Source organism: Musca vetustissima, unplaced genomic scaffold, assembly GCF_032173495.1.
Source record: "Musca vetustissima isolate MV318-11 ecotype Yass unplaced genomic scaffold, APGP_CSIRO_Mvet_v1 utg16925, whole genome shotgun sequence".
In the NCBI taxonomy this organism is placed as follows: Eukaryota; Metazoa; Arthropoda; class Insecta; order Diptera; family Muscidae; genus Musca; species Musca vetustissima.
In genome coordinates this window covers 126,555-139,519 of record NW_026883972.1, presented here as the reverse complement: position 1 = coordinate 139,519, position 12,965 = coordinate 126,555, and the positions used below count along the sequence as shown (strand labels likewise).

The window sequence follows — 12,965 nt, the reverse complement described above, 5'->3', positions numbered from 1 at the left end:
AAAGGCTATGTAGGCGAAGACATAAAACAATTATTGATTATTATAGAGAATAGATATTCGTATTTTTTAATATTTCTGGTTAATTTTTTTAAAATGTATGTTTAAGAATTCCATAAACATTATTTTAATTAAAAATATTGGTTCAACAATAGGCATGAATAGAGTTATCAACAAAATTCCAAAAATCCTTAACGTTTCTTGTTTAGTTTTTTGTAGGCTTTTAATTTTTTTAAATAACAATTTTTCCAAAGTCCAATAAGGTTCAATTTTTTCCAACAGCACCAAATCTTTACAAGCCTATAATCTGAATACCTCAACATTTAAAGAGCCCCAAAAAAAGAAGAAGAAACAAACATTTGTCTACTTTTTCCTAGATAATAAACATTAAACACTGAATTGAATAAGCCTTGCTTTAGTTGAAATCAATTCAAATCCGGTTTGAAATGGAATTTCAATTTTTATCCTTAACGCATTTATGCATGTTCACTGTAGTCGATGCGATTGTATCGTTCATGAAAATTTGCTATTGTATACAATTAATAAGAAAAAAGATCATAGAACAAAAAAAATTGGAAATACCCACGGGAAAATCCACATTCGTATCCTTAACATGGCCAATTCATGCGGCAAATGTAGTCGGCTGGCAGATACAGGCCACACCAAATTACCGGAGGATGGTAATGAAGTGGGTGTTGAGACATTCGATGAGTATGGTGTTTCACTGGCTGCCGATGAATTCAGGGATTCCGTGGAGGCCGAGGAGGAAGCACCCGACGATGATGAGGCCGAAGATGAATGGCCAGTCTTGAGCGATGCTGATGTTGCCGAACCATATGATGATGAAACATTTGAGTAAATACCCGATGATGGTGAGGTGGATAAATGTAAAGTTAAAGAACTTTTGGTGGCACGCATGGGAGCTGGTGGTGTACCGGAGGAGATGTTGTGTGACTCCTTGAGTGTGTGTCGTTTGTTGTTGTGATGTTGAGATTCTCCCTTAATAATAATGGCCAATTCATTTGTGGTTAGGCAAGTTTTGGTATTGTTCGTATTGTGTACATTAATTTTTGGTTTTTTCTTTTTGGGTGTGGATGACGAGGACATGGCAGCATATGAGGCAGCAATGGCTCGTTCATATTCCAAATTACGGGCATTTTGTTTGTGGGTTTCATCATAACTGCTACTGCTGCTTAGTGGTTGATGATGATTTTTAAGATTTTCTTTGTTTTTATGCTGGACAGCATTGGAGATTTTGGTTAAATATTTATTCAACATTTTTGTGATTTTTGAATGTTGTGTTTTTTATAAAAAAAGAATAAAATTCGTTGTATGTTTTAGATTTTTTAGAGTTGGAATTTGACTAGTTTTTTGTGAAGTTTTAAAATTTTATTTTATTAAAATTTTTTGAAAAATTCGTTGTTTGATTTGATGATTTCCAAGTTGTTGAGATTTTTCTTTCACTTTAGTTTTTTCTGTTATAAAATTAATAATACTCTCTTTTCCTCTTAATATTTCTTTGTTGTTGTTTTTTTATTTATTTTTTTGGTATAAAATTTCTTAACTTTTAAGTTTTGTATTTGTTTTTCTTTCTTTTCTTATTTTTCAAAATTATTTAACAATAATTTTCTTATTCGTTTTATCGTATTTTTCTTTAATCGATTTTAACAAATTTTTATGGCAACTTTTCAAAGAATTGAAATTCTTTTCGATTTTGTCTTGAGCGGTTTGTTTGTGGGGGTTTTGTGACTCTGGTTGTTGTTGTTGTTCTTGTTGATTTATCTGGGCACACATTAAATGCTCATGGATATACAAAGAATGCATTCTGACCACATTAAATACCCCTTCATTTGGAGTTTAAAGGAGAAGTATTTTCTAGTTGTTGTAAAAATTCACTTGCAAGTTTTCCAAGTTTTACGCATACGACGAAGTGCAATTTCAATATTTTTTTCTTTACACAATTTTTTTCAAACTGACTGACTGACTAGTTTTTGCTGCTGGTTATGGTCTGTTTTTCCGATTTTGGTTACAAAATTGTTAAACTCGATTTTGGATTCCTTTTTTCGTTGTTGTTGCTGTTTGTAAGGAAACTTGTTTAACTTCAATTTACAAATCATCCATTTATCGATCAATCACTTGGCAAATAAAATAACACACACACAACCAATCCTTGGTGATTTCAAAACAAAAAATGTAATGGTAACCAAAATTCTATATAAATTTTTATAGCAAACTTTAATTCAGTTCAACAATTCAATTTGTTTTAAGTTTTTTTATTTTCTTTTAAATTATTTGAAAATCTTTTTATTTTTCGTCTACATAAAGTGGTGCGCGCGCGCTCTTTATGTTTTGGTGCTGCTTGAATGCTGAATGATACGAGGGATGTTTGAAATGCGAATCCGTCCGTGTATATCTTCGTACGTACGCGGCAACACTTCTCAGAACACTTCTCAACACTTCGACTGTATGAACGTAAATGAATCGAAATTGAAAACTTACATTTGTTTTTAAACAACCAAGCAAAAACAAAAAAACGTAAACAAGATAAAACAAAAGTTATAAACAACAACAGGTGAGAGAGAGCGAGAGCCAGACCTCTCTCATAACTTGTGTGTGTGGAGGTGTTATATGCCAAGCACCAAATACGTTATTTTGCAAAACGTAAGCTCACCTCTCTCTCCTTGTCTTGGGGCTTGTTTTCTCTCTTTTTTTTAACCTGTCAAAATACAACTCATTCATCTCAGCAGCCATAAAGAAATATGACTAAGTTACCCCCTACCACCAACAACACCTCAAAGTGACTGACTGAATCGCATTATAGTATCCAATAATAAGATTGACCATTGGCTTCAGTCGTTCACACAGCACGCTCCTTCCCATATATGCGTCTTGTAGGGGGAAAATTCCTCTATAGTTGACACATATCGTCTTATCTCCTTTTTTGTGCACGGTACACAGAAGCTTTGCAAAATGCTCCTTCCAGATCCGAGGTGACGTTGGGATGATAAAAAGAAAAAGACCAACCCGATCGTAGATATCTACCGAAGTATTTCCAATAGAGTGGAACCCGGAAATAATGAAGAGATGGGGTAAAAATTGCCTATTTTAAATGTTTAGAGCAAATAGTCGAAACACCTTAAGTAGGCTACAAATGATGCAATAAGTTCATTGTTTGCTATAATGAGCGCCAAGTATACTTTAATATTCCTAGTGAAATTTTAGTGCGGAAACAAATCTAGATATTGAATGTAAACAAAATACATTTAAGATTTTTTATACATTTGTCTAATGAAGTTAAATTACGATATTTTAAAGATTTTTTGTTCAAACTAAGAAATTTGTAGGTTGTAAATTATATTTCCGAAGCGTAACACACTACAACATCAACACATCAGGATAACACAAAACATAAGTTGCAGAAGATAGCGCCGCCACAGAGGAGGTAACACTAGGTAAGCAATGAGAACAACCACTGCCCAAAATTCAAGCATGTGTTGTTTCTAGGATACGACAGATGGCGGGAAAAATTCGTCAAAGACCAAGTTAGAAGAAGCATATACGGCGTGATAGTTCTAACATTAGGTCTGAATGTTCTACAGCCTTCTATTACCAGTCCTTTCGTGTGCTATTGCATAGCACTGTGATGAGCGACAGCGAAGATTGTTGATCCCCAGGAGCTGTTGAATGTCGTTCAGATTACTTCAAAAATTTCATATGAAATCAAAGCCCATGAGAGCCAATACCGAAAAATGAACTTCAACTTCAGTCAAATGTGAAGGATTTGCACATTTTTTTCTTTGACTGCAATGGCATGGCGCATCATGAATTCTTGCCGTAAGGACATACGGTGAATAAGGGATAGTACCTTGAAGTTAGGCGCCGTTGGCGCGAAGCAATTCCCCAGACACTCACTGAATTTGGGAAAACTCAATTACGGATTTTGTACTATTATAAAGCACGAGCTCACACGCCGATGCTTGAGGGTTAAGTTATCATGCTTCAACTACCGTAATCTCTGGACTTGGCCCCTTGCTGACTTTTTGAACTAAAAACACCGATGAAAGAAAAGCGTTTTGATACGACTCAGAAGATTTTACAAGGATAGGAAAAAACGCTGACATAAGTGTTTTATAACTGAGGGGTATTACTTTGAGTTATTTTTTATCAGACCTCATAGATAAGAGAGGAAGAAAAGACTTCTTCGGGTATATGGTCCAAAAATTTTAAAGTGCATAAATCGCGGATTAAGCCTGACTGATGTTTCCTAGATGTAGTTTTGGACTTTTTGTGAGCAAATACTAGTAGGTTCGTGTCGTAAGTCTTTTGTTTGAGCTTTAGAGAAAAAAATCTAAAATACATTATATAACAAGAAGACACTGATTTAGGAAAGCATAACATATATTCGAGAGTACACTATTAAGCGATTTAATATTTTCAATCGATATATTGTCCACACTGATATTTCAATAGCAAATACAAAACAAATCCAAAAAACAACGACAAATGACAATTAAAATGTCATCTGCAAAAGAGAACATGTGAGTACGTGCGTAAGTTACACAATTAACAGCAAAAAACCATTGACGTATTAGCATGGGGCTATCAGTTTGACAGTTGATGTTTAATGGCTCACAGTTTAGGAGGTATGTATGCAGGCAGACCGACAGACAGGCCAGGCGTCACACGGCAACAACAATTCAAAACAAAAGCAACAAAAAAGTACGACGTAGTGTGCGGTCAACAAATCTACGATCTATGATCGATTTCGGTTGTGTTTTACTCACGCAGCGTTCAATTCTGTGAATTGGACAACAACAACAACGACGACAATAGTTAAGAAAACCACAATAACAACAACAAAATATCAAACAATCATAATGAAATTAAAAAAACAATAACAAAGAAAAACAATGAATAAGCAAATTAAGTACTAATACTGATATTGTTGTTGTTGTGGTATGAGAGTTTGAATGCAATTCAAATAGTACGAAAGCGAGAGAGACACACAGAGGGGGTGTGTTTGCATGCAGTGCCTCTATTGAGAGTGAGTTGTTTTTTGTAATTTTCCTTTGCTAATGGCTTGTTACGGGTTTGTGTCTTAAGTCTTTTGATTTTTTTCGGTCTCTTCCAATAGACTCAATACAATCATCAATGACTAAACCGCCAATTTCTGATTCAATTTCAATGAATTAAATTTCGTTTTGGCGAAAACAAACACTCGCCTACATTTTTTAAAAGAAGTGAGTCTTCCTATTTTGGTAAAATCTCTGGCTGGTCAGAGAAACCAGACAACAAACAATAACAACAAGACATATTTTAAATAATTTTACTGTTTATGGTAAGCAACAGAGAGGAAGAAGACCACTTAAGACAATATAATAATATTTTCGATAAAACAAAAATAATATTTTGTGGAATGAAAAGAAGGTGGAAAGAGGAAGAAGATATAAAACACTGTGTAGGTCGATGACAAGTTAATACAGGGCAGCAATTACTAAGTTTTTGGGAAGAACATATTTTTGATTTTTTTCCATTGCCAGACCGAATGGAATGGAAAAATACTAAATTAAGGAAATATTCCAGATTTGAGGAGATCTATAGAAATTCTTTTCTGAAAGAAGACCTTTTAGTTTTCGTTAGAAGCACTTTCACACTTCTTTAGAAGACCATTGAGCCTTCTATGGAAGGCCTTTAAGACCTTTTTTCAGAATCATGTTAAAGACCATTGGGACTTCTATGGACGACTTTTCGGATCTCTGGAATTTCTATATAATACCATTCTTATTTAGAGAACCAATCGGCCTTCAAAATGAAGACCGACCTATATTAATAAAATGGTAAAGTGATTGATTGACTGACTGACTGACTTAACGGACATTCGAACAAGGCTCGGTTTTTGGGAATTCGTACTTAAATGGTACGGGGGAGTTAGAACTCTTAAATTTGGAATGAATATCGCTGATAGAGGGCAGAATAGATGTACCTGGGTTTTTTGAAATTCGAAGTATAAGTATCCGAAAAGTACTAAAATGTACAAAATTTGGTACAATTACGTAGCATACGAACGAATAGAGCTAAAAACTTGAAATTTGGAATGCGAATCAAGGTTGAGAAGTAGGGTCGATATAAGGAGACGGTTTTAAGAGTGTGTACTCGTGTACACGAAAAGTACTAAACCGTACTAAATTTAATACAATTTGATATTGGAGGAACAGATGGAGCTGGAATCCTGAAATTTTAAATTAACATTAACGTCAGATAAGGGTAAAGAGTTTTTTTTAATACGATCTATAAATATACGAAAAGTACTAAAATGTACTAAATTTTAGTACAATTTCGTAGCTTGTGAACGGATAGAGCTAAAAACATGAAATATGGAATGCGAATCAAGGTTGAGAAGTAGAGTCGATATAAGGAGGGAGAGAGAAAAGTACCAAACCGTACTAAATTTGGTACAATTTGAATTTGGAGGAACGGATAGAGCTGGAATCATGAAATTTCAAATAAACATTAACGTCGAAATGTAGGATTGGGCTATATACGTAGTTTTCGATATTTGTACTTATGTGTACAAAAAGTACCAAAATTGTATTATATTCAATACAATTTGGATTTGGTTGAACCGATCGAGCTGGAGCACTGAAATTTAACGGAACCGAAATATTAACCGATCATTACCAAAAGCAATAGTGGTATACATCCATAACTTTGGTCTTTACTGTGTTTAGAAATTACGATGGACTGACAACATATCTAGATTAAAACAGAAATGACGATTGGTATATTAAAAGATGGGACTAGGACCACCATTTCGAGGCCATACAAACTTTTTGGGGCCACACAAAGTAATAATACCCTTACAACATAGCTGTGTAGGGTATAAAAGTGCGGAAATCGAACTTATGCAACTAAAGACATTGGAAAATAAGGGTTATTCCTTTTTCACCCCTAAAAAAGACCCTTTGATCGTCCATAGAAAGACAATTCTGATCGGGTCCTCTATAAGAAAACTTATGTGATTTTCAACTTTCTGATTACACTGTACGACAAAATCGAGGACATGGTCTGGGGGTGGAAAATTGCTATTGGGGATGATTTAGAAACCCGGTTCTTTATTCCACGAAATTATTTTTTTATGTATTTGACATAACTATAAATGTTTTTAGAAAATAATTCCGTTGTTACTATGCGAATATCCGGTTCAAAAATTTAGAAACCCGGATCTTTTTTCCTCGAAATTCTTTGTTTTTAAGAATTTGGCATAACTATATATTGCCATGTACAGACGAGCGTGGTTCGCTCTCTCATTCGTTGTTCGACCCTTAATTATGAAGTAATTACTTAGTTCCCCATACAAAATTGTCTGAGCGAACACCGACTTTTGTACGTTGTTCAATTCGAATCACTATCTGAATAGCCAAGAAATTTGTCCCATATATTGTTTTCTTGTCTATCACAACCCCATCTAAAATCTAATGTTCTACAAAAAAAATTCCTATTCGATGTTACTGAAGAAAAGTAATCCCAAATAAAAATATGAAGCTTTCTCTTCATGTATAATAGGGTCGCAAGTTAAAAAATTATCAAAATTATGTATGAGTGCTTTTCCCTGTGTTCTATAACGTATTTCTGGTCCTCTAAAAAAGTCCTGATATATGTGCCATAGGAAGATATTTCAGGCCTTATATTAGAAGACTTTCTGTATTCTGTGAAAATATTTGTTAGAACGGAAGCTATGAATTTTATTGGTTTATAAAATATGTCTGTGAAAATAACTATTTTTATTGTCATATTAATTATTATATACAAAAATGAAAAGCATTGAAATTTACATAGAAAACAATTAAAGTATTGATTTAGAGGAAATCATTAGTAAAAAATATGTAATTGTCATTATTAATAATGTTTAACAAAATACATTTTGAAATGATAAACCTTCAAATAATTTTTATTTATAGAAATGTAAATTCAATATTTGTTAAGTTATTTGTCGGCTAAGCGAAAAAGAAAACAATTACGTAGTAGTTACCCACATGCAAGTTTGTGTCTTAAATCTTTTGTTATTTGTTTTCAGTCTTTCTTTTTTTATGTATGGGAGGCGACTAGACGACTGACCGACCATAAATAGTTATGAATTGGCGTCGTTTTGTATCATTTTAAATAAACTGCGTTTTTTGGAGAATATTTTAAAACAGCCCACATTCTTCTTCCCAGAAAAGTGCAATGTTTTTTTGTTATTTAGGCATTGTTTTGTGGAATGGAAGAGGAGGAGAATGTTATTTTTTTATTATGGTGGCGACCACACAAAACAAGAAAATAAAATATTTTCAATAAAATAACTCAAATGATTTTGTTTTTTTTTTATTTTACTTAAGGTAAACAAAAACATTTACCGGTTTCCGGTATTTTATTTGACCGGTAGAATTTCTAATTGTTGTTGTGGTTTTCTGCTGGTATGCAGAAAAATGAACAACAACAAGATTGGTTCCCAACTTGTCCATGTCATAGGCAAGTGCTGAGTCTGTTGGCTAAATTTAAAATGTTTGGAATAAATGACGTCGTGGTTGTAATAAAATAAACATTTTTGTGTGACATATTTATTTGTGTTCGTTTTTTGTTTATCTGCCTGTGGAGAGGCGTAATTACCAATTCTAAAGAAATTCGTTTAGTCAATCATCAGATTAAATTGATTGTGGGCGTTTTAGCAATTGTTTTTATTTAAATGTTGCAATAATTATTATGAAATCATAAACTATGTTTGGGTATCACATCGGAGAAAATAAAATGTCATAATAAAGGTGGTGTTCATGGGATTACATGGATTTCAGTATTGTTTTTTAATATGACTGACATGGGAGGGGGGGTTGAGTGAATAAAATAAATAAATGACAGGTAGAATTATTTTGTAAGAAATCCAGTGATGACTAAGACCATTTTTTAGAATGTGAATTTTTGTTTGTTTGTGTGTTTTTTAATGTGTAGTGTGTGTATGACTAATTCTAAACAAAACTTATATTCCGAGAAGAGGAAGCATTCACAGAAGGATTATTTCGCGATTTCGAAAAAGCTCATAATCAAGCCAAAAAAGGCTTCAAAACATAAAGTGTCATACTTATTCCATATGCCAAAGTAAATAGAATTTATACATGCCAATATCATTTCGTTCACATTTTCTTAGGAATATAACATTACTAACTTACCATTATGTGTCATAGTCATTCAAATATGGGAACTTACCTGTAATGAAATAAAAAAATAAAAATTAGGAACATATTTTTTTTGAAATTTACAAATTTATATATAAATATACAAATTTATATATAAATATACAAATTTATATATAAATATACAAATTTATATATAAATATATCATTTTTTTTTTTTTGCTGGCGACCCTATTATACTTGAATACGTATCTTCATATCTTCATTTGTAGCTATTGTATGTAGTATTTTTTTGAGATTACATTTCTGCAGTCAAATCGAATGAGCATTTTTGTATAACATTTCGTCCTTCTAACTCGATTTCTTGCATGCCTTTTAAATATTTAATTCATTGATCCGGACTGCAAATATTACAAGATGTGATTTTTCATCCTCCCAATAGTCTACAAAAATGTTTCCCATAAGATTTTAGGTGGGGTTCTCAAAGACGAGAAATCGATATTTTAACGTTTTATTGGTCTATTCTCAAATTTACCCGTTTCTTGTCACTAAAACCCTGTATGTATGTGTTTCAATAAACACAGTATACATTCCTTTTTATTTTTTAATTCGTAAAAGAAGTAATTTTCGAGGAAGAAATAACCGGTTTTCTACATTTTTGAACCGGATATTCACATAATAAAACCGGTTTTAATATCTTATATCTATATCATTAGAAACCTGGTAAACAAACGTGCTAAAATTATTGAACCGGACTATTATCGGTTTTATTTTCGGAATATCCGGTTCAAAAATTAAAAAAAAACCGGTTATTTTTTTCTCCATATTTATTTATTTTTTTTTTTTTTGACGTATTTGGCATAACTATATATATAACTATATATGTTTTCAGAAAATATTTCGGACGAATCCGTCAGTTCTACATGATAAGGAATGTATACTGAGTTTATTGAAATGCATACATATCCGGTTTTAGTGACAAGAAGCGGGTAAAATTGTGAATAGACCAGTAAAACGTTAAAATATCGATTTCTCGTCTTTGAGGACCGCACTTAAAATCTTATGAGAAGCATGTTTGCAGGAGATTGCGAGAATTAAAAATCACATCTTCGGTTCAATAAATATAAGGTAAGGAATCGAGTTAGAAAGACGAAATGTTTTACAAAAAAACTCCTCAATCGATTTTACCGAAGAAATGTAATCCTAGAAAATACCTACAATAGCAACAAATCAAGATATGAAACCATGAAACCAGATTTTCCTGATATTTTTCAGAGTTAGGTATTGTTGCTCTAATTGTGGGGATATATTGTCTTGGGGACCTACTCGGTTACCCGGTTATTTTACCCGGAAGTTCTGGTACGAGTACCCGGTTCTACGGATCCGATCAATACATAAGAATCATGTCAAAGCTTATGAAAATATCTTTCCATTGAGTGGCAGAATCTCCTCTTAAATAGAATAGTTTTTTTTTCGGGTGGCCGGGTCTTCAGCCGGTGGTTGAATAATTTCTCCTATGGACAGATACCAACACCGGATACGCAAAAGAATTTTCTTTGTTTTTGTAGGGTTCTATCGTTTGATCGACTTCAGATACAGCCACATATCGCAACATTTTGGAAAGGACACATTGTAGTCTATCAGGATTAGTGAGGGACTACAGACCCAAGTTCGACTTTTAAGGAGTTAATCAACTGTATATCCTAAACGCTTGAGATAACCCCTTCATATCACCACTCAATGGAAAGGTATTTTCATAAAGCAGGTTATTACCCGTTTTACATTTACCGTATCCGTAGAACCGGGTACCCGTACCACGGGTAAAATAATCAGGTAAGCGGGTATGTCCCCCAAGAAAAGGAAATTAGGTAAAAATACCTACCTCTGGAAATAATTTCAGGTGTCCCGCCATTTCTTCAAATATAATTGGTTCGCCAGAAATAAAATGATTGCGCCATATTTCCGAATTTTGAATTATGGCGACTTTTTTCTTCTGGAGTTTTCATATACTCAGCAAGCTCTGTCATTCACAATAGGAATTTTAATATTTCGACCAACAACTTAATTTTTGTCTATTTCTCAGGTTGGTCTAGAGACAAAAATTATGACCCGAACATTGTGCTTTTATTTTTTATATATCTGAGAATATATCGGTTTCTATTATCATACTATCAACAAAACTGATATCATTATGATCGGCTAATCTGACCTCCAAAAATGTAAAATAAATATTTAAAATATTGAAAATGGAGTGGGGCAATTTTCTACATAGAAATGTACCAGCTTTCAAAAGCCCAGAATACAAAATTTATTCACTTCGTTTAGAAAATTGCATCCCTAAAACGTACCTGTATTAATAATTTTCTACCTAGAAATATTCCAGTTTCCAAAAATCCAATATGCCTATTTATAGAACTTTGGTTTGAAAATTGCAGCTAAAATAATTGTTATTTTTTAAAACAGATAATTGCATGTCACACCAGAAAATTATTGCAGATCCGGGATATTTGCAAAAGAAATAAGTTTTTTATACTTTTTATATTTTTAGGGTTTTATTCCGCCTGCCTGCCTGCTTGTATATATTAATACTGATTACAGATGCCAAGACAAGTTAGTACATAGGGAAATTTTTCAGCACAATGATTGATTACTTTCTTAGTAGACGGTAGTAATAAAGTAATGAAAGATGCCATCCAGACACTTCTACCCCATAAAGGCAGCTCTTGGTACTTGAAAAATCCATACACGTGTTTTAATTATTGATTACATTACAAATTTATTACATCGTCGGTATTTTGTCAATATATCATCTTTCTCTCTGTCGTCGAACTTGTAATTTAAAGTAGGAAATTCATTAATCTTTAAATACATAATCGTGATTTAATCACAAATGAAATTATAGTTTTTAATTTGAAATGTAATTTATAATAATTTTGAGATCTATAATACACTGAGAGAAATTGTTGCAATATATCAAACATTTTCAAAAATGCATCAAAACTTTTTTGAAGGATTAGACATTAATCTTGTTTGGATTTGTTTTTTTTTTCGTATCAATTTTATTACTAGACTTATTTAAGGGACCCCCCCCTCCATTCTCGATTTTTTATTTTTAAGATTTTAAATGGGCTGGAAAATGAATACCAATGCTTGTTAAGGTTTGTAACTTCGCACATATATATTTGAAGATTTAAAAAATGAAGAAAAAGTAGAAAAAGTAGATTCGAATTAAATCAAAAAATTTTTGACACCGAGAAGGGGGGGGGGGGGTTCCCCTTAACGTACTCATAAATTTTGCCAAATTTCCTGTTGGCTTCAATTATGTATGTAGAACACATTCTATGTTTTTATAGAACTTCAACTTTTAAAATAGATATCCATATACTTTAGGCTATAATTATATGACACTTCTTATTGTCAATTGGCTTGACAAATAAATAACACACTCTTGTCATTAATAACCAGTAAGGAAAGTAGTAAAGTCGGACGGGACCGACTATATGATACCCTTCACCACTATGGGTATATTAAACAGGACTATTAACAGGAAATTGGATGGAATAAAATATGTGATATTTATCTAAATGTGAATCTACCTAGATCTATCCATAAAGTATGTAAATCGACTTCAAACAAATATAAATAGGTCGTCCGTTGGGCTATGTCTGTACTTCTAGAAAACGCAATTACGTAATTCTATACTCAATTTTGTACGTTGTGCAAAATTTGATGTCAATCTGATTAACATGAGGAGTTTGATGCCCAATTTACTTGAAATCGGTCGGAAATATGTATGGAAGCTCT

The 12,965-nt window shown here is 32.7% G+C and overlaps 1 protein-coding gene across 3 annotated transcripts in view; it reads right to left on the bottom strand.

Annotated features, from left to right (window-relative positions):
• Positions 1-12,965, bottom strand: part of LOC133330984 (tyrosine-protein phosphatase corkscrew-like) — a 107,483-nt gene that overhangs the window by 31,574 nt on the left and 62,944 nt on the right. Inside the window, exon 1 of one of the 3 annotated variants that reach the window (XM_061539384.1) lies at positions 584-793. The exons of the other annotated variants lie outside the window; for them this stretch is intronic. Coding sequence (XP_061395368.1) covers positions 584-612 — 29 coding nt within the window. The 5' untranslated portion in view covers positions 613-793. Of the gene's footprint in view, positions 1-583; positions 794-12,965 lie in introns of those variants that run through there. 3 annotated transcript variants of the gene reach the window in all.